At 42.3% G+C, this 21,317-nt stretch overlaps 3 protein-coding genes across 3 annotated transcripts; 1 reads left to right on the top strand and 2 right to left on the bottom strand.

The window, feature by feature from the left end:
- Positions 1–6,082: 6,082 nt before the first annotated feature.
- On the top strand, positions 6,083–7,805 carry LOC134875338 (uncharacterized). The gene is made up of 7 exons (XM_063899882.1): positions 6,083–6,452; positions 6,642–6,709; positions 6,887–7,060; positions 7,152–7,210; positions 7,301–7,369; positions 7,495–7,557; positions 7,641–7,805. Exons 1-7 carry the CDS (start codon positions 6,298–6,300, stop codon positions 7,788–7,790), a joined length of 738 nt encoding a protein of 245 aa, XP_063755952.1. The 5' UTR covers positions 6,083–6,297; the 3' UTR covers positions 7,791–7,805.
- An 83-nt stretch (positions 7,806–7,888) lies between these two features.
- LOC134875337 (putative nuclease HARBI1) lies at positions 7,889–9,586 on the bottom strand. The gene is made up of 4 exons (XM_063899881.1): positions 8,922–9,586; positions 8,722–8,837; positions 8,415–8,526; positions 7,889–8,316 (listed from the first exon to the last, which is right to left on the bottom strand). The coding sequence occupies exons 1-4, from the start codon at positions 9,349–9,351 to the stop codon at positions 7,940–7,942; spliced, it is 1,035 nt and encodes a 344-aa protein (XP_063755951.1). The 5' UTR covers positions 9,352–9,586; the 3' UTR covers positions 7,889–7,939.
- Positions 9,587–11,151: 1,565 nt separating this feature from the next.
- Positions 11,152–12,351, bottom strand: LOC134875230 (zinc finger MYM-type protein 1-like). The gene is made up of 2 exons (XM_063899705.1): positions 12,027–12,351; positions 11,152–11,933 (listed from the first exon to the last, which is right to left on the bottom strand). Exons 1-2 carry the CDS (start codon positions 12,349–12,351, stop codon positions 11,152–11,154), a joined length of 1,107 nt encoding a protein of 368 aa, XP_063755775.1.
- Positions 12,352–21,317: the final 8,966 nt, after the last annotated feature.

Genomic DNA, 21,317 nt, shown 5'->3' with positions numbered 1-21,317 from the left:
TAACTTGACCTTGCGATGTTCTCCAGTGTACTTTGCGAACTCAGCCGCATGCTTAGTTAGATAGTGACGGCGAATGTTGTATTCCTTTGAAACAGCGACCCTCTGCTTACATACCAGACACACTGCATTGGAATCCACCTCGGTAAAAAAATAGTCCTGTTCCCAAGTTTTTTTAAATTTTCGTTTGTCTGTGTGCCACAGCCTACTACGCTCCATCCTTTCACTCACTGGTTTTGGGCATTATCAGATAGCTAAGAGCTGACTGGAGGCAGCTTTGGTAGTGCGCCAATAAATAATTTTCAACGAGAGCTTCCGATCGTTTATGGTGGGACAGTGCGGGAAGGCACGGGCCAAATATAATCGGCCGCGGGCCAAGTTTGGCTACCTTATACCTTTGCTCCAATAAATGTGTTGATCAGCTTTAGTTGTAGTTAATGTTTGCAGGTTAAGATTTGACATAAACAATATGGGAAAAGTATTTTGGATACAATAGATTATAGTCCAGCTTCCTTATCTTTTTCTTGCCGTTCCCCCGCACTGCGCCCCTACACTCCTCCTGTTGTATTCATCCCGATGTCTGACGCTCTACCAGATGAACCCAAAGACTGTTTACATAAAGGGTCAAACCCAAACACATAATTGATTCAACAATGCAATAAAGGAACTACTTTTCTTCCTTCTTTTACCCCTATTTATTTGGGCTTATTTTCTCAAAACACTTTTCACAATCCCCCTCCAGCAGAGCCCGGGCCTGCTGCTGTAAGTGGCTGTTCCTCTTGGAATACTGTAGTGAAATAAACTGCTTTTAAAAAACAACTAAATATATATTGTTGTTACTTATGTCAGGATTGCAGACAGGTCTTCTTCACTCTTCAAACCCCCCCCCCCCCCCCCCCCCACTGCCAGAGATGTTCCAGGAGGGGCTGATGTCCAGGCAGCGCCCACAGCCTCCTCTGTCCAAACACACGGAGCAGCACGGTATTAAAGCACAGACAGAGAGATAAAGGTGGACAATTTGACAAGTATCAGTATTTTCATCCTTGTTTTTTGCCAAGCACATATTGGTTAACTGCAGTTCTGTTCAGATTGCTGGCATGAATGTAACTGCACCCTGTTGTTTGTGATATATTAATATTATTTTTGTTGAAAAAAAGCACAAAATAAGTCACCTTTTTTGTATTTCCTATGTTATAGTAAAGTAATGTCAATTTAAAGTTGTTTGGGTTACATTTTTTCCTACTTTTTGCAGGGCAGCAAGGACTTGGATCCTAATGCAGTTCAGGAATTAAATCCCATAATGGAGGGAACAAGGGCTTACAATTTAGACATGCCCCTTCAATATATCCAGCGACTAATGACTTATCAGTAGCAAAAATGTAGTTGCATTTAAAAGTATTATAAAAACAGTTTCCTGTTGTTGTGCTGTCCATGTGATTGGTACACAACAGGTCTGGAAATATTATGAATTGACTCTCCTTAAATATATATTCTTATTTCTGTAGTTTTTATTAAACATGAAAATAATCTTTTAAATCTGCCATCAGATGTTCTGTGCACGTTAACAGACTTTAAAGTAAAAAACTAAAAATATTTTCTTTACCAAAACAAGCAAACAGTTAGAAATTTCTCCATTTGACAAGAGTCCACAAGTTAAATACACCTGGAGGATTTGACAGAAACGTTTTACATCTGAGATTTCTATTTTGTTCTCGAGAATCAACTTTTGGTGATATACAGGAAACCTCTGTATTAAGAACCTAATGTTAATATATATGTCAAGGGGTGAACTTACGGGCATAAACCCAAACGCACGACTCAGAGACAAGGGGTTTCAGGAAAACTCCTTTTACTGGATTGACCTTTGTACAATGGCTTTCACATACAAAAAAACACTCTTTCGAGGGAAAAAACCTGAACTAAAGACTACGAAACAAAAAACACTCATATGAGGGAAAAAATGTAACTGAGACAAGGGTCTAGGAGTATACATGAGCCTGGGGCTAGATGTCGGACGTTCACACATGACCAACTGGCATTGGAACAGGGGAGACGAGGAGAATATATACACAAGGTGAGGAGACACAGGTGAAAACAATCAGGGTGGGGTAGACAATCACAAAAGAGGGAGACACACTGGGGCAGGGAGCACAGAGACCTGAAACAGGGACAGGACGAAAAGTAATATAAATAAAACAACATTATTTTTCGAGACATGACAATATAGGTGTCTGAGGTGAGAGACCCTTTGACCCTGGTTACATCATGATGTGTTCACGAGCAAAAAAATCTCTTTTGTTATTATTATAATATGCCATCAAGAAATCATGTCAAAGGCAGAAAAACAACAATCTACAGTGTAGTCTTTAATCTACAAACAAATGAATGTTGTCAAACGAAAGTTGCGCTGTAAAAAATAAAACATTTCCTTCTGACCTGTAGCGGACTAAAGGTATAAAACAGCAGCAACAGAATATACTACCTTATGCTCTACCTAGAAAACATGAGTCCCTCACATGTCTTCTAGGTAGAGCATAATGAGAAAATATTTAGTCATTTCCACCAGCTCCCCCACCCTTCTGTAAGGCAGGGCAAGTTTATTCATACAGCACCTTTCATCATAAGGCAATTATAAGTGCTTTACCAAAATGACAGGCATTAAGAGCATTAAGAAATACAGTATAAAATGACATTTAAAAACAGGTAGTTCATGCAGTTTGCAGCTTGTATTTAATTACATAGAAATGGATTACATCAAACAGAAATATTACAACATGTCCTTTAAGGTACACGCCCTAATAAAAGCATCTCAATCAGACTGCATGGTTAAAAAATGAGTCTTTCCTGGTAATCTCCACCCTGCTACGCCTTCCCCTGCTATCTGATGACAGCAGAAAGGTCCCGTGCGGTTACGCTGTGGGGATATTCAAAATGAAAACATGCACAATGTCCTCTTTTGATACAAAGATGCTACAGCTTGCAGTCTGTGCTCTCTTAATCGGTGCAACCTTGACAACACTTTTGCAAGTTTATGACCTTCACCGTTGGTTCCTATGTTTTTTGGCATGAGCAAAGGAAGACTTGTGACAGCAGTCTTAAGTTTCTTCCGAAAAGAGCAAGTGTGTAAACTTATAGAGATAAGATTTGGAGTTCCTCTATGATAAGATCAATGAGGGTAAGAGGAACTATCACAGGCAGCATATTGCAAAAGATTTAAACAGACTTGTTCAGGATATAAAGGTTATTGAGGCAGCCACTTAGTGCCAAGGGGTTATTGTGGAGCATTTCTTGAGAAAAAGGAAGTGATTATTACCTGAGTTTTTCTGTGGTGTCTTGCATGCAACCTGACAAGATTTGCTTGATCACTTTTCATCACTAGTTAAGGACACACCTGATGTGTCCCATCCACTTTCACTTTTTGACATCAATCCAAGCGTTGAACATTAAAGGAGTAACTGCTTTCATTTCACCGCTGATGCTCGGGTTCAAATTCCACATTTCTATGGCCGCTTTAATGTTGCCGGTCTGAGAGCTTCAATAATAAGGATAATCATTTGAATTTATATACACATTAAGTGTGTAATGTTTGGAAAATTTGATCGAATCTAAATATAAAAAAATAATGTTTTTCTTTTTGGTTGATTATATATTAGACATATTTTCATTGTTCTTTGTGATATTTTAATTCTGATTGACAGAAGACATCCTGAAGTAAAGGTTGTTGTCATTTGACCTCTATCTCATTTCTCCTTGCTTAGAGGACAACATAATTAAAAAGTGGCTCATCTTACCCACTCTCCCCTACCGTCCCTTTGTTTGTTTGTATACAGTGAATACATATAAATGTTTCTATTTATTCAGTACAATGAAACTAATACTTATCTAAATGCAGGCTTATTTACTGCGAAACATATATTTATGAGCAATCACTTACTGTTACTCTACTTTTAGCAAGAAAGAGAGTAAGCGTAATCATGATTGGTTCAAGAGCATCCAGATTGTATCTTATTTTAATGTGTGACATTGTCCACCAGGGGGGGGGGGGGGGTAGTCCCCTTTAGTTCCTCTCCCAGATTCTTTCCAGGACATTCAGTCTGCGCTGACAGCATAGAGCAACAGAAAACAAAAATAACTATGAGACATGAAGAGTCTAGCATCATATCACCCCTGGTGTTAAAACTGTAAGTAAAAAGTCTCAAAGCCCTGAAGCGTTAGTACATTTACTCAAGTACTGTACTTTATTATCGTTGTATGGTTAGTGCTCTACTTTTCAATTCATGCTACCTTATACCTTTGCTCCAATAAATGTGTTGATCAGCTTTAGTTGTAGTTAATGTTTGCAGGTTAAGATTTGACATAAACAATATGGGAAAAGTATTTTGGATACAATAGATTATAGTCCAGCTTCCTTATCTTTTTCTTGCCGTTCCCCCGCACTGCCCCCCTACACTCCTCCAACTGTTGTATTCATCCCGATGTCTGACGCTCTACCAGATGAACCCAAAAACTGTTTACATAAAGGGTCAAACCCAAACACATAATTGATTCAACAATGCAATAAAGGAACTACTTTTCTTCCTTCTTTTACCCCTATTTATTTGGGCTTATTTTCTCAAAACACTTTTCACAATTCACAAAACCACACACACAAAGTGCAAAACTCCTCATTACCTTGCAAAATGAAGCACTGCACCCAAAGCTTGGTTACTTACCAAAACCAAACTTTTGCCCCAAATGGCACACACTTCATTTATGGTACAAGACGCTTTGTCCAACCACCTACCATTGTGCTTAATCAAAAGCACACACTCATCTTTTATGGTGTTCTTTACGTAGAGAATTCTGCATACAAAGAGGTTTCAAGTCTACACAAGCATACTGTTGTTATACTTTTAATGTTCTCCAAAACAAATTGGTGCAACATTCATACACAACGCACAGTTACAGTTTAAACAGAAATGATGTCTCGGTCAAATACAGTAAATCGAAAGGAAAACTTGGAGGCCACTGTCCCTGATCAACCTGCAGAAGATCATGCACCGACAGGCCTGACTGGCATACAGCTTCAACTGTTAGTCTTCAAATAATTCTTCCACTGGCTTCAATTTGTCCTCCCTCTCTCTCTTATCCTGCCTCCACCACTTCCTCTTGCTGCTATCCATATATCTATTATTGTAAGGAGTTTTTACATGGCCTTTTGCAATGCTTCCACCCTGATTGATGAGTGAACAATAAAGGAGGTTGGTGTTTATGGTCATAGGCATGTGTATTTGTTAATTGGTTCATGGGTGTAGCATTTTTAATGGCAGTGTTTTGCAAATGGCAAACAAGTGAATCTATCAGATTTCTGTGTCTTACTTGGAGTGCAGTGTCTTTCAAAAGGTGCCAAGATGAATTGCAAATTGGGCGCAGAGCTGAAAATGGGTTGAGGGTTCTGGAGATTTGAGATAAGGTTTTGCTCTTTTTGTTGTGTCTCATCAAAAATGTTAGTCGTGTCAAGTTTCTTGTTTGTGTCATCATGCCCCAGGTCTATGGTTGGTCATGTTTTATGTTTTGTTTAGTCATTTTTATCTTATCTCCCACTTCCTGTTTTATTTTGGTACTCACCTTCTGCGTCTCGTTCCAGGTCTCTTGACTCCCTGTCACTGCCCTCGTCAGCCCCGCCCCTGATTGTTTCCACCTGTTCCCTGTTACCTCATGTTTAAATAGTCCTGTCTCCCCCTGTCTTGTGCCAGTTCGTCTTGTCCTGTCTGTGGATCAGTAACCAGCGTACCAGCATTGTGTTTATTAATCCTTCATGTGAGCGTCTTGAGTTCTTGTTTTTGTTGTGCATTTTTTGGAAATAAAGTATTTTTTAATACTTTTACTCTGACTCCTGGGGTCGTGCATTTGAGTCCTACTAGCTTGTGTTTAAAGTTCGTGACACTCTTAGTGTCAGGTTGTGTTGCCTCTAAGGCATTATACCATTTATCTGTAATGTGTAATAATTCATTTATATCCATTGTAGTTAATAATAACAGTAAAAAGGTTATTAAGATTATTTTATTTTGATAGTTGAGTTACTCATGACATCATTCCTGATAACGGGCCTGTACTACGAACGGAGTTCAACCTACTTAGAACTAACTCAGGGTTTCCGCGGTAACCCGGGGTTGACTAAACCTGGACATCTTGATTGGTCTTAAACGGTACTACGACGCTGATTATGAAGTTGATCAGCTGAACCTGTGTTCACTCAACCAGAGTTACTGCGCGTTCACATAAAAGGGGTGGTACCAGCGCAAAAAAACACTCTCGATCATGGCGGGCTCTCCCTATTTCACAGAAGAGGAATGCGAGATCATAATGAGGAGTTATGAAGAGTATAAACCGACCCTGGCTGCTAAATCCAACACCGCGGCAGCAAACAAGGCGCGACTGGGGTGTTGGCAGCAAATTACAGACCGCGTAAATTCGTAAGTAGGCCTATTTCTTTACTTCTATATGTCCGTTAAAATAATCCCAACCTGAATACAGTATGTCAGGACGATGTACAATAACAGTCGGAACGTTACTGTATCGTATGTGCAACCACAAATGAAGCAGGACAACTGAATGTTTAGTCCCCTTCACTAATTCTGTGTATGTCCCTTAAATACTTCCAGAGGTACCAGCAGCGCCAAACGGACCTGGCAGCAGGTGAAGATGAAGTACAAAAACATCATTCAGAATGGTAAGTAAGAATGTGTGTGTGTGTGTGTGTGTGTGTGTGTGTGTGTGTGTGTGTGTGTGTGTGTGTGTGTGTGTGTGTGTGTGTGTGTGTGTGTGTGTGTGTGTGTGTGTGTGTGTGTGTGTGTGTGTGTGTGTGTGTGTCTTGTCAGAGAGAGCTAAATGTGTCTGTCTTTAACAGCCAACAAGAAGAAGGTAGAAATAAGGCGCACAGGAGGAGGGAGGGCACCAGACTCCTTTACTCTTGCTGAAGAGTTGGCCCTAGCCAACAACAGTGGCAGGGTGATGATGGATGGGGTGGCAGGGGTACAGTCTAACCCTGGGGCAGCTGAAATGTCCACCCTCTATGTGCAAGGTAATGTATGGCATTCATCGTTCTTCATGTTAGAGTATTTTGGCTTTCTTCCCCTGAATCATCAGTAACATGTGTCTTCTGTTGCATGCAGTCGAGGGTGGAAACATCACAACCCTGCAGCCACCAGGATGCATTCATCCTCTGACACAGGTAATTCAAATGGATAACATCCATGACATGTAAATTAGGCTATGTCACCCCTAAAGTATGGGTGCAGCGTAAAATTCTGAATCTTTTCAGGATGATGATGATGATGATGATGATGATGATGACGAGACCCTCACAGCCCCCTCCGACACACACATGCAGGTTAAAACACTTTACTGCTACTATATGCCACATTAATGTCCTAGGAGGGTGAGCATCATTTGTCAGTACTGTCTGAATCAAGTGACCTGTGTCATTAATGCAATGTGTGTGTGTGTGTGTGTTAGGAGGACTTGGAGGAGCTTTCCCCTCCTGAAGCCTCCCTCCCAGGGACCTCACAGTCAGACAAAGTACAGTTTCTCCTTCCTTGTTTAATTACTGAATATAATGCATACTAGGCTAATGTGTACAACATGGGGTGGGGGTTGTGTAGGCCACAGTGGACAATGTCCGCAGTTTATACAAGAAAGTGCTGGAGCTAGACCGCACAAAGAAGAGGCTGGAGATCAGAAAGCTGGAATTCGAAATTGAAAAGCTGGAACATGAGAAGAAGGTATTGTCTTATCACTCCATTAATATATAGGCTACCCACACCCTATATGTGTGTCATTGATCTGGCTTTTCGTCACCTTTTCTTCTTGCAGGGAAGAGAGTCATCTAATAAATGAATAATATCAGAGATTGGTGTGACATGTCTTTATTTTTGTGCATTTAATTTGTGGTGTGTACAATTCATTGGAAAAACTGGTTGGTAATGGCATCCCTGACAGCACGGCCTGTTGGATGATCCAGGGTGATTGGATCAGTAATATCAGGGGGTGGGGGAGGATCATGAGGGGGCACTCTTTCCTTCCTTATTGTGGCGACATTCTGAAGAACCACACATGCTGCTATGGTTTGGCAGGCCCTGTCTGGCTTGACCCGAAGGACCTTCAGGCAGGCGAATCGGGCCTTCAATATGCCAAATGTCATTTCGATCCTGGCCCTAGTGACACTGTGTGCATGATTAAATGATCTCTGTTGCCTTGTTTGTGGATCAGGAAATGGTGTGATGAGGAACTTCATGCATGCGTAGCCACGGTCCCCCAGCAGGATTCCATCAAATTGCCCTTAGATGAAATGGAGGAAAAATTAAACAACTGTCACACTGATTTCATGTTCACTATTAAAGCATATTACTTCAGGTAAATCGATATAGGACTTTTACCTTGGTGGAATCTGTCAGACAGTGATGATTCTCTGAATATACGGGAGTCATGGACTGACCCTGGCCACCTTGCATCCAGGCTTGTGATCATATAGTGGTGATCGCATGTCATCTAAGAATATGTGCACAGGTAAGGAACATAACAGGTGAGGCATGCTGTTGCGCATGTAAATGACACCACCCCATGCAGAGGACAGGAAATCATTCTACATGACAACAGGAATTCACAGGTTGACATTACCTATTCCAATGAATCGTGGACTGTACAATGTACGCCTACTGTTAATCTGTTAGTCTTGTGTATTACCTGGACATTGATGGTGTGTTTGGACTTTCTATTCACAAAATCCCGCTCATGCTCTCCCAGGGGTGCACTGATAGGAATGTGCGTACAATCAATGGCTCCAATTACTCTTGGGAAACCTAGATATTTTGTTAGTCAAATCAGTTGCCAGTCACAATTATGAAATGTGCAAATTACCTATTTTTAGATTAGTGGCATATTACCAGCGATTGCATAGAACCCTTCTTTTATCTGACGTGCAGGCAAATGGCCAGGGAATACAACAAATGCATCCACCAGTTTAGTGAGAGCAAGTACCACCTTCCGTATCACCCGGCATACAGTGTTCTTACTCAGGTTTTCAGCATCACCGATGGAATACATATATTGTCCGCTGGCGAAATAGCGCAATGAAAGACATAACATTTGCTCGATTGTGAGGGCCTGACTTCGGCGGGTTACATTAGAGACGTCCGCCTCGAGCAGCTGGCATAGGTAACGAATTCCCTCAGCTGAGAATCTATATCTTTCATGGAGAACATCGTCCGGGTACGCCAGCGGATTCTGGCGGTCTCTAAATACCCTCGCCCTCCGAAGAGAGCCCCTCACAATCTGCGCGCCTATATCGTACGGATCGTCCAGGTATGCTGGCATTGTCTTTAGGGGACATGTCGGTGGAGGAGTGGTGTCTAAATAGGGTGTGGTTAATCGGAAACCTAGGGTTAACCAAGAACTAAAACTGGGAAGACCAGTTTTGGGATCCTACGTATATTGCCATGGCAGCATACCTCGGTTTTAACATATCCAACTTTCGTAGTATGGGTTAACCAGCAACATACGCTGCACGTGACCAAGTTACTCTCGAAGTTACCCCGGTAAGCCAGAAAACCAGCTTCGTAGTACAGGCCCCTGGTCGCCTGTGTACTCGCAACTTCCTGTTTATGTTCCCTGCTTGTGTGGACTGAGAGTGAGGCACACATGCTAGGTGTGTTCTGAAGCCATCCGAAGCCATCCACTAAGAAATATTGTACAGGCAACGCCGTAAGTACACAGAACATGTGTTAAATTTTAGTAATTCATATTTTGGGTTGTTTAAAATGTAATATCTGTTGCTTGTTTGCAGTTTTCACCAAATGTCATGAAGACTTCAGAGTAAAAGGTCAACTCCACTACGACTCATGTTTTCATTGGACACGGTTTAACTTGGTGTTGAATCAGAGTTGTTACACTCTGAGTGAGAACACTACAGTGAAAAGGCGGCACTCGATGTTTCATAGTGTCCGAGACATAGGCGCCGATTTATGTTTCTGCCGGTGGGTGCTCTAAAAAGTTTAAAGCCCGACCCTCGACGCCCAAGATAAACCTTATGCAAAAAACATAGCCTACGTGACTTTTTGCCCTATGGATTTGGAAAAAGTAGTCAAACGCATGGATTTCAGCGCCATGTATTCTTCTGTAGCCTAACAATATAAATGGGTAAAACACCATAAGAGCTCTCTTACGGGTCCATTAAACCATACAATTTGTTAACTTTGTGCATGTGCATCCATCCGTAACCAGATCTGAAGTCGTAATGACAAGTTCACGTTCCCACGGTGACATAAACACATTTTCGATACCTTTATCAAAATAAAAGTCTTTTGCATCTAAGACGGAAGGTGGCATAAGCCTCTATGAATTATTCAAATAATAAATGATCATTTAGGCACATATCAAATTAGGCACAAATGAATGTAAATAATACTACTTCCATAGGGTTATTTAGGCTACAGGTTGTTTATGTCAAACAATGTCAGAGTAGGTCTGAAAAGCCAGGTTTAATTTTGGCCGGTAAAAATATGATGGTAATATGCTGGTAATTATTTTCATCTACCAGTCATGTTGGCTGGTAAGCCAAAAAGTTAATGTCGAGCCCTGGATGCAGAGTTTGAGGATTCAAACGCACGAGGGGGTGAGTGCAATCAATAATCTTTACTGAAAAGGTTCGGTAAACAGGTAGGCAGTTCAAAAACAAATAAAACAATATCCAGTATGGGAAAGGCAGTAGAGGAGTCCGATGGTCACAGTCACAGTCCAGGTTCGATGCACGGCAGGCAGGTCAGATATAGAAGTACCGGCGAGGAAGAGGCAAAAGAGTCGTCGTTGAGGCAGGCAGGATGGTTCGATGCACAGGTAGATGATCTGAAGTAATAATCAATTCCACCAAGATGATTTAGTAAAACGACTCGCATTAACTAAGGCCAAGTGCACAATCCAACGCAAATTCCACACCACCGTGGCTGTGAGACACGTACGCCGCCAGCCAAACAAGTTATAATCGGCCATCTAATGCTGTTGTTACACACACAAAGCATACAGGTCCACGCAGTAAAATGCAGTCAATTAACCATCAACACATAGGCCCACACAGCTACTAAATATCAAAATTGGATTTGTTTTCACTCACCATTGACGCTACTTCTTTATGAGGAAAGTGACACTCCTCGCAGCAGTGCGCTTGATGAATTCGTCTGCGATTACATCCAGATTCCTATTTCTTGATACATCCTTGTGAGTGTTCAATACAGCAATATGGGTCAGTCTTGCTTGCCCCATCGTGGACCTCAAATAAGTTTTAAGTCGCCGCAGGCCTGAAAATGACCTCTCTGAACTGCAGGATGTTACTGGGACAGTCAGTGCGAGTTTCACTAGTTTGGTCATCTCTGGCAACATGATTCTCAGGTGCTCTCCCTGATTGCCTTTTAGGAAGTCCACTACATCTTGAAAAGAAGCTAGGCGAACTCCTCGTTGCTTTGCTAAGTCAATGCACATATCACGATGCAGCCTGAGCCTTTTCTCATCCAAATCATCCCTATAGAACTCCATGATGCTTTTGCAGTCACCCTTCCCGATCAGAAAATCCTCAACATCTTGCATGCGTTCGAATACAGAAGGACTAAACCTGCAGTCCAGGCATGTTGACGCTGTATCCATGATCTCAAAGAATTGCTGTCGGTACATTGTTTCTGGTGTTTGAAAGCAGTGCGGCAAACCTCCATCTTCCAGTCGGCGGGGTATTTTTCTTGGCCTTGGCACAGCTGGGCTCTCCAAATTCAAGTCATGTGCTGCTGCAGTTGTGTTTTCCCAAAATCCTTGGAATCCTTCTTCACGAAGACACTTTATGTCTTCTCTGAGCGTGTCAACCATCTGCCTAGCTTTCTGTAGGTGCAAACTCCTCTTTTGGAGTGCAGCATTGACTGTTTCCATGTGAGAGAAGAATTTCAGCATGAGTTTCAAAGAGAAAAAAGTGCTAAATTTCTGCAGGTGCAAAAGAAAACCGTAGGCTTTACCTCCTGCGTCACCTTTTTCGTTCAGAGACAGGTCCTCCAGAAATTCCAGTAGCGCGCTGTAGTTGGAAGCAATGGCTTGTAACGAGGCCGTTGTCATGGTCCAGCGCGTCGGGCATAACGGTTTCAAAGATGATGCGTCTTTGCCTTGAAACTCTTGGAACCAGGTGAGTCGCTTTGGGGAATTTCTGATGAGTGTTACCATGTCACGAATAAGTACCATGAAGTTCCGACATGGTGGAATGTTTTGGGCGACATCATGCACAACCAAATTCATAACATGAGCAGTGCAATGGATGTACTGTGCTCGGGGCTCCAGCTCCCGCATGCGAGCCTTTAGACCTGTTCTAATGCCAGACACATTTGACGCACCGTCATAGCATTGTCCTCTGCATTTACTGACTGGCAGTGAGAATCTAACCAAAACGTCTTTTAAAAGCTGAAAAAGGGTTTCTGCTGTCGTTTTTGATGTCTGATAAAATCCAAGAAAAAGTTCCTCTGGTTCCAGATCTTCAGTCACAAAACGGAAGCAGATAGACACTAGGGCTGTAGCGATACACTAATCTCACGATACGATACGATACACGATATTCAGCTCACAATACGATATATATGACGATATTCAGCCAACGATACGATTCGATACGATTCGATATAATTCGATACACTAACATCATTTTCTGAAAGATTTTAAAGGGACAGTGTGATTTTGGTGACATCTTTGGTGAGTGTTCCATTGACTTGGATTGAATTAATTCAACTGAAAGCATCAATTACACAATATATGGCTCTGACTAGACAGAGAGTCTACAGCTTGCAAATGCTGGACAAAATGAATCAAAATATGTGGTGAGAAAATTTGTTTCATTTATTGAAACAGTGCAAACTGTAGCTTACAAGCCTTTGAAACATAAGTACATAAAGTGCAGTATCACAATGGACAATGGAGAATTAAAAGGTGCAGCAGGTGGCCGCAGCTTCTTGAGTTCCTCAGTTAGCATTACCTTGTCCGGGTGGTGAAGTTGTAGGTGGGTTCGTAGGTTAGTGGTATTTCCAGAGTATTTCACGTTTGTGTGACACAGCTTGCAAACCGCAATAGTTTTATCTAAATTGTCACTTTCCTTCTTCTTTTTAAACCCGAAGTGCTCCCACACATCTGCTTTTAAGCGCGGAGGTGCTGGGTTAATGTCCGCCGCCATTCTCCTGAACCGCTTCGCACTCACCGCGAGAAGAAGACACACTAGATCTGTGTATCTAGAAATGCTCTACAGCGACACTAGCGGCTGGCAGACGTAATGGGCAGCGAGCAGAGTGCCACGCGGATCACGGGGGATTTGAATGGGACTTAATGTATCGATACTCGCGGCTGAAATATCGATACTTTCTCGGGAAACAAAATATAGATATATATCGCAGGATCGATTAAATTGCACAGCCCTAATAGACACCTGCTCTTTGACCGTAATATCGGCGGTCTCATCCATAATCACAGAGAAAAACTCAGCAGACTTAATTTCTCCAATTAGCGTTCTCATCACATCATGGGCCATAATTTCAGTCATCTCGTTGAGGATGTCATGAGATAGCCACTTGCTCTCCTTCCGAGCCAGCCATGACTGTAACTCCGGGATATCTTCTGCACGTAAGTTTAGCAACTGTATCAAATTGGAAGCCTGGTCTGTTTTTCCTCGAATGGCCAATCCCTGACACGAGAGATATTGAATAGACGATAGGACAGCCAACAAAGCTATTCTGGCATCAGACATCTGCTTTAGTTTTCCAGCAGAAATAGAAGCGGCAACATTAACACCTGCATTAGCAGCAGCAACAATGCTAGCAGCAATGCGATGCAAATTTGACTTTTCATGAGATCTGAATCGTTCCAGTGCTTTAGACCAGCTGGAAAAGCCATCCTGTACAAAACCTTTGAACGATTCTTGATCGTGTGTTGTTGATGGAAGCGGAGCATTCATTTTTTTAGCAGTTGTGCAAACTTCACAAAATACCTTGTCTTTGGTGGTGGCATATGCTATCCACGGGAATTTCGTCTTCCAACTAGCCTGAAATGACCGTCCTTTTTTCCGCACACCTTCACTGCTTTGGTTATCTTCGTTAGGCCTACCGTTAGTTGACTGGGCACTTGTGGAAGTTTGAGCATCGCTTGATGTTTTTTTGGGGGGTTTTATCAGAAATCTCTCCATTTCGTAAGCCAGCTGCGCTCTACATTGGCGGTTAAACGGTTTAAATCTTCGTGTGTGCTCGGCAATCTCCGTGTGTGCGGTTAAATCTCCGTGGGTGCTCGGCAATCTCCGTGGGTGCTCGGGCCCCGAAGCACCCACGGTATCGGCGCCTATGGTCCGAGATGGCAGCTAGCAACAAGTCAAGAGCAGCAAGTGCTAAGAGCAACATGACATCATCGTCATCATCAAGCGCAGCTCGTGCCAGAGCTAAAGCAGAAGCTGCTAAGGTAAGCACTTCATATGCTGGCCAGGAGGCTAAATTAAAACTGGAAAAGGCTGCTAAAAAAGCAGAAAGGAAAACAAAAGAGGCTCAAAATAAGTTAGAAGCAGCTAGAATTGATACAGAGTTGGAAATGCTAACGCTACAGCGTGAAGCAGATGCAGCCGTCGCGGAAGCACAAGTGTTGGAGGATGTGCGAGAAACACACGCTATATTGGAAAATAGAAAGTCAGAGGAAAGGTTTAGACAGCAACGCACCAGTGATTATGTTCAATCTCAATTTGATCAGGATCAGCCTACCTCTCCATTAGCACCGGTCCCACCTATAAAACTGCCAGACCAAACTGAATCATGGGACAGTTTCAGGACATAGTACCCACCTGCAAGCATAACAGAACTTCAACCTACCAATAATAAGACCAAGCGTGAAAAAGGAGATGAAACACACTTACCTGCACCAAACCTGTCTGAACTAAACAAAGTTGAGTCAAAGACTGACATTTAAAGGATAAACCCTCCAACACGTACGTGCTCGGACACACCCCCCCCCACATAGGTCTCCAGCCAGCACGCCTCTCCCTTCAGACCCTTTGGCACAGTATTTGGCACGACGAGATCTTGTTATGTCTGGTCTGTACCAATATGATGATAAGCCGGAGAATTTCCGCGCATGGGAGTCCTCATTCACCAATGCAGTGGCTGAAGTCCAACTCACAGCAACACAAGAACTAGACCTCATGACCAAGTGGTTAGGGAAAGAGTCTGGTGAACAGGTGAGAAGCATACGCTCAGTGCATGTCAACAATGCCAATCTAGCTCTACGTAAAGCATGGGAGAGGCTGCGTGACTGCTATGCCGCCCCTGAAATAATAGAACAGTCACTGTTCCAGAGGCTAGACAGCTTTCCAAGGATTTCAGCCAAAGATCACACCAAATTACGTGAACTTGGAGATTTGCTCATGGAGATACAAGGCGCCAAGGAGGATGATATCTCACTGGGCTGTCGTATCTAGATACCTCCCGAGGTATTGGACCAATTGTGGACAAGCTTCCATATGGACTTCAAGATAAGTGGGTGTCATCTGGGTCATGGTACAAAGAAGAGAACAATGGTCGTTTCCCTCCCTTCTTTTACTTTTGTGACTTTGTGTGTTACGAGGCAAAGAAGCGAAATGACCCCAGCTTTATTCATCAAAGCAGCGGCACAAACCCCACAAAACCAGAACGTCTACCTGTGAAGAGTTTTAACACCAACAAATCTATCACAGTTCACAAAACAGATGTCTCGACAATCAGTAATGACCCTAACAAGAACTGCCCACTGCACGATAAACCACATCCACTTAAAAAATGCAGGATATTCAGAAACAAATCCATCGTCGACAGAACGGCTTTTCTAAAACAGAAAGGAATATGCTTCAAGTATTGTTCTTCAACTTCCCATGTAGCCAGGGCTCGCAATTAACGATGTCCCGATGTCCCGTGGACCATAAAAATTCCTACTGGGACACAAATATATTTTGTCTGGGACTATTTCGGGACAGTGAAAAAAAATTCAAAGTAAACTTTGAAATTGGTGTTATTTGCAAAGTCATTAAATATGAGTATCTTTTTAGGTTTGAATAATTTAATAAAAACGTGTGAACGGCGAAACTATAGAAGGTTGACGTTCTCGCGGCACCTCACGAGGGCTGTCAACAGGGGCGTGGCCACGTGGTGGCCAGGGGGGGCCACGGCCACCATTGGTCAGAGTATGGCCACCCTGCCGGCCCCCCCAACCTCACGGCACGAAAAAAAAAAAAAAAATACAACAAACCCTCATGAACAGAAATGGTATAAAGCTGAAATAAATGCATTAGTATTTTTTTTTTATCAAGTCGTTTTATATTGTCATTCGTCACTTCTGCTACAAGCCCCATATTCGCAACATGTTGGGCCACGCCCCCTCCAACGTGCCTGCATTCTGACAGCGCTTCAGTGGAGAGACTAGCACTGGAGACGAACGCGCTGGATATACCACTGTAACTAACAGGTGAGTAAGTTGGTGATACTTGAAAGGATCATTGAAATGATAAGATCATTTAGTTATCTTCACACTCAATTAAATGTGTAATGATGTCTCGACATTAAGGATTTGTGGCAGAGTGAGTTGAGTAAGGCTGCTGTTGTTATTTTTGCAAACTTGTAAAATGATCTATGGCTAGCGAGCTATCGCTAGCTAGTTAGCTTAAGTCCATTCCCAGGTGTCACTAAGTCATAGATAACGCACTGTCGCTAGTTTACACTTGAAATGGAATAAAAGCAATCTAAAGTTAATGTTGTGTAAAACTTTTCTTTAAAAAGGACACAATGAAAAGGATAAGTGCCTCAGGGGGAGACAGAAAAATCAGCGCTTTTTTTGCCAGCACCAGAGACCAGCAAGCTAGCACGACAGAGAATGTTGCAGACAGAGAAAGGGAAACAGAAGGAGCTAGTTGCGAAAGCATGACAAGTACAGAAAGGGAAGCAAGTGGCAGTGAATATTCAGCAGACAAGTTGACAGAGACAGAGCAGGAGGAGGAGACTGATACTAGGAGAAGAGAATTTAATTACAAAGTCTGCCCTCCAGGTGAGTGGTTATCAGTAGCTGAATAATGGGACATGTTCGGTCGGGTTATGGCAAACAACAATAATTTAAAGGCTGGCCATATAATAAACATGTATTTATTAAATCTGTAAAATGTTAATGATTGCATGTTTAGTCTTAAAAAACAACTAAAGAACAACATGTAATTGGAAGTGGATAGCATTTATGTTAAAAGCTGATATTAATGGGATTCTTTGGTGTTTTACAGACATTTCCAAGTCCAGGGGTGAAGCTCCAGCTCAACCTAAAGTTAATTTCCCCAAGACACTCCAGGGAGACAGAAGCAGGAGCTTCAAGGGTGAGTGGTATGAAGTTCACCCCTGGTTGGAGTACTCAATATGTGAAGACTCCACCTTTTGCTTTGCCTGCAGGCATTTCAGCTTACCTGGCCATGAGTCTACGTTTAATTCAGGTTCCGGTTTCAAAAACTGGAAGAAAGCTACCTATACAGACGGAGGGTATGCTGCACATAGTAGATCTGAGCATCACAAGAATGCCATGCTAGCATGGAAAGAATACCAAATTGCAGAAAAAAATCAGGGATCTCTAATGGGGCAATTAAATAAAGAGTACAACAAAACTGTTGAAGAGAACAGGGGGTACATCAAAACTCTTGCTGAAGTGGTTCTTCATTGTGCAACCGAGAACATTGCTCTGCGAGGGCATCGTGAATCTGAGGCCTCAAGCAGGAAAGGGAACTTTTTGGGTATGTTGAATATCATAGCAAACCATGACGACAAGATTTTGAAAAAGATGGATGGTCCCAGGAATGCTAAATATACAAGTCCTGACATACAAAATGAGATTTTGTCATGCTTAGCAGAGATGGTGCGCACATCAATAATCAAAGAAGTCAAGGAAAGTGGTGCTTTTAGCATACTTGTGGATGAGACTAAAGACAAAAAAAAAATGGAACAAATGTCTTTTGTTTTGAGATACTATTACAATGGTGAAATCCTTGAAAGTTTTCTGGAATTCGAGGTAGCAGAGAAGCTAGATGCGGAGAGCTTGACAATAAAAATAATTCACCTCTTGTCCAAATATGGTCTAGAATATAAGACTAACCTTGTTGGGCAGTCTTATGACGGGGCTGCAGTCATGAGTGGCAAGCACAGTGGTGTGCAGGCCCGAATTAAGGAAGTAGCGAAGCTGGCTTTCTACGTTCACTGTAATGCGCATTGCCTTAATCTGGTGCTGGTGGACACTGTGAGAGGGATCCCAGAGGCTGATTGCTTCTTTTCCTTATTAAAACAGCTGTACGTCTACATGTCTGGATCGGCAGTGCATCCCAAATGGTTACAGGTGCAACAGGAGATGTATGCAGGTGCACCCAGAGAGTTGCAAATGTTGAGTGACACACGGTGGGCCTCCAGATATTATGCTTGCCGTAATTTGTGGGATAGGTTGCCAGCAGTTGTGAAAGTTCTTGAGGAACTGGGTGATGAGAACAGTGGCGAGAGGTCAGTAGGTGCCAGAGGCCTTTTGCCTCAGATTGATTTCCAGTTCATTGTGTTTCTTGCCATATTTAAGAAACTTCTGGGAGATGCAAAATTACTGTCAGACATGCTCCAGTCTTCCTCTCTTGATTTGGCCAAAGCAGTGGATCTTGTGGAGGCACTTATTAGTACTTTTGAATCTTACAGGAGTGAGCAGCAGGTGTTTGGTGATTTGTGGGACACTGTTTTGGAGCTTGCAAAGCAATGTGATGTCTCTGTAGACACTGCTCCAAAACGTAAGAGAACACTAAGTTCAAAGCTACAGGGATACCATGTTCTGTCTACTGTGGGCAGACAAGAAACAGGCGATGGCAAAGATTATTACAGGACAGGAATCTTTAATCTGGTATTGGACCGGATGCTCATTGAGCTCAGGAACAGATTCTCCAATCAGAATTGTGACATAATGCGTGGAATACAAGCTTTAAATCCAAGTAGCAGAAGCTTCTGTGACAAAGATAGCCTTTTTGCATTTGCCAAATTGTATGGGTGTGACCTTGTGGACCTTGAGCATGAGCTCTACCAAATTAAAAGAGTTTTAGATCGTAAGATAAAGCAAGGGATGCAGAGACCACCTACAATTGTAGAGCTGGCAGCTTTTATTGAACCATACCAGGATGTCTTTGATGTTTTCTCCAGGCTTTGTAAAATTGCATTGGCAATACCTGTCAGCACAGCTGCTTGTGAACGCAGTTTTTCCTGCTTGAAGCTTGTCAAAACACACCTGAGAACTACAATGGGAGAGGATAGGCTGAGTGATCTAGGGGTGTTGAGCATAGAACACAGGAGGGCAGCGTCTTTAAATTTAGATGAGTTTGTTGATCGATTTGCTAGAAATCATCACAACCGAAGAATACAGCTGCTGTAAACTAACAGCTAAGTAACCAGCATCTGTCTGTTATACCTGCCAATTCTGCATCATTAACAGCCCCAACATTCTTTTGTTTTTCCTAAAGTGTATTATGTGACATGGGTATTGCAATTTTAGTACATGTCTGTTCTATTTAGACTTATCTGGTCAGCTTCCCAGACAGACACTCTCAGATATGTTCTCAAGAATTACAAAAAAGACAATTGTCAAATTATTTACATGGATCTACCTACACTCACTCACTCACTCACTCACTCACTCACTCACTCACTCACTCACTCACTCACTCACTCACTCACTCACTCACTCACACACACACACACACACACACACACACACACACACACACACACACACACACACACACACACACACACACTGTTTGTAGTGAAACAGTTCAATGTACATGTTCTCACACACACACACACACACACACACACACACACACACACACACACACACACACACACACACACACACACACACACACACAATTCAATGTACATTTTACACATTGTTGATATTTGTTTTTCTTTATGTTTTATGGGACATGTGTGTGTGTGACGTTTATTTTTTACTCTTTATATATACATATGTTTATTATCGCAAATAAAATGAATATTGCACTTAAAAGGCTACAGTTTACTTTAATAAATGATCGCCTAAAATGACAATTCATATCGTGTCTTTCTGTCATTTGCACTAAAAGCTTCCCCTTCTCATGTTAAAGTCCTGAACCCCCTCACATAATCATGACACATCGCACTCGCACATTATCTAAGCACCCATTCCAATAACATGGGATTATCAGTAACAGTAAGACATCATTAGTGTCCATAAGAAGGTTCAATCCATTGTTTATGGCTAGATGAGCTGTTAGAAAAACTGCTGCTCTGAGTGATGCAGTGCGTGAGTTTTAAAATAGTAGTTTTTGACAATCAAGTGCCACCCCAAATAAAAGACTGGCCAGAGCTGGCCCCCCCAGAAATAATGTCCTGGCTACGCCCCTGGCTGTCAAATCATAGCATGCATTCTACTTCATCCACTCTGCCGCTGACTGCTGCTAGCTAGATTCGCGCCACTGCAACGTTCATAGAGCGAGAGAATACACCGTCATCAACCACAGTTAAAAAAAAAAAGAAAGAAATGCTGAGGTGGTTGAATAAAAAGCCCCCTGATGCAAGCCCCGATACTGCTGACTCCCGAAACGAAGACATCCCAAGTCCTGGTCATGATTCATCGTCTTCCACTGTGGTAAGTTAGTTGTCTTAAGTGTCAATGTTAGCTACGCTAGCTAGTGCTCAGCAATAGCTAACGCTAGCTACTGAAGTGTGCCTTACAATGCATATAAACGTCCTAAAATGCGGTCTCATGTTCTTTTGAAGTTTGTGAAAATGATGTGAAATACAGTTGACCAGAATAAGAGGTGTAGCCTATCATTTTTGTATTTTCTTTGTCAGCCAGTCAGTGACTAGGCTAAAATCTTTAGCTGCAAAAACGTAAGGCATTTAGCTAATCATTCTTTTTTTAGTCCATGAGCCATGAGGGTTTTTTTGGTCAAGAACGTCAGTCAGATTGGATTGAGGATTAGAAAGGAGGTCGCAAGGTAATTTTAGTTTGTCAATCAACTTTGGTATGAGAATAATGTGTCATGTTAAGAGAGAGTAATGTTCCAGTTGTTTTTGTGCCTAGCTAATCTCCCAGTAGATTTTGCCCGCAAAAGCAAGGCTACAATGTGCATTAGTGATGGCACGTTCGCGAACAGGCAGTTCGATCGAACGTGTCTTTAACAAGAACAAACTGACCTGACCATTGTGCATGTCGGCATTTTTTGGGTTCAG

This window comes from Eleginops maclovinus, chromosome 13 (genome assembly GCF_036324505.1).
Source record: "Eleginops maclovinus isolate JMC-PN-2008 ecotype Puerto Natales chromosome 13, JC_Emac_rtc_rv5, whole genome shotgun sequence".
In the NCBI taxonomy this organism is placed as follows: Eukaryota; Metazoa; Chordata; class Actinopteri; order Perciformes; family Eleginopidae; genus Eleginops; species Eleginops maclovinus.
The sequence above is the reverse complement of the archived record's forward strand: the minus strand, read 5'-3'. Positions and strand labels throughout refer to the sequence as shown.

Excerpts from the sequence above, each read along its gene's own strand:
- LOC134875338 (XM_063899882.1), top strand. The coding sequence starts at position 6,298 with ATGGCGGGCTCTCCCTATTTCACAGAAGAGGAATGCGAGATCATAATG. Across the intron at positions 6,710-6,886 it reads CAAAAACATCATTCAGAATG|CCAACAAGAAGAAGGTAGAA; the intron begins GTAAGTAAGAAT and ends TGTCTTTAACAG. Across the intron at positions 7,211-7,300 it reads GCATTCATCCTCTGACACAG|GATGATGATGATGATGATGA; the intron begins GTAATTCAAATG and ends GAATCTTTTCAG.
- LOC134875337 (XM_063899881.1), bottom strand. The coding sequence starts at position 9,351 with ATGCCAGCATACCTGGACGATCCGTACGATATAGGCGCGCAGATTGTG. Across the intron at positions 8,838-8,921 it reads AGGGTTCTATGCAATCGCTG|GTTTCCCAAGAGTAATTGGA; the intron begins GTAATATGCCAC and ends CAAAATATCTAG. Across the intron at positions 8,317-8,414 it reads GTCTGACAGATTCCACCAAG|GGCAATTTGATGGAATCCTG; the intron begins GTAAAAGTCCTA and ends ATTTCATCTAAG.
- LOC134875230 (XM_063899705.1), bottom strand. The coding sequence starts at position 12,351 with ATGCGGGAGCTGGAGCCCCGAGCACAGTACATCCATTGCACTGCTCAT. Across the intron at positions 11,934-12,026 it reads CGAAAAAGGTGACGCAGGAG|TCAATGCTGCACTCCAAAAG; the intron begins GTAAAGCCTACG and ends ACATGGAAACAG.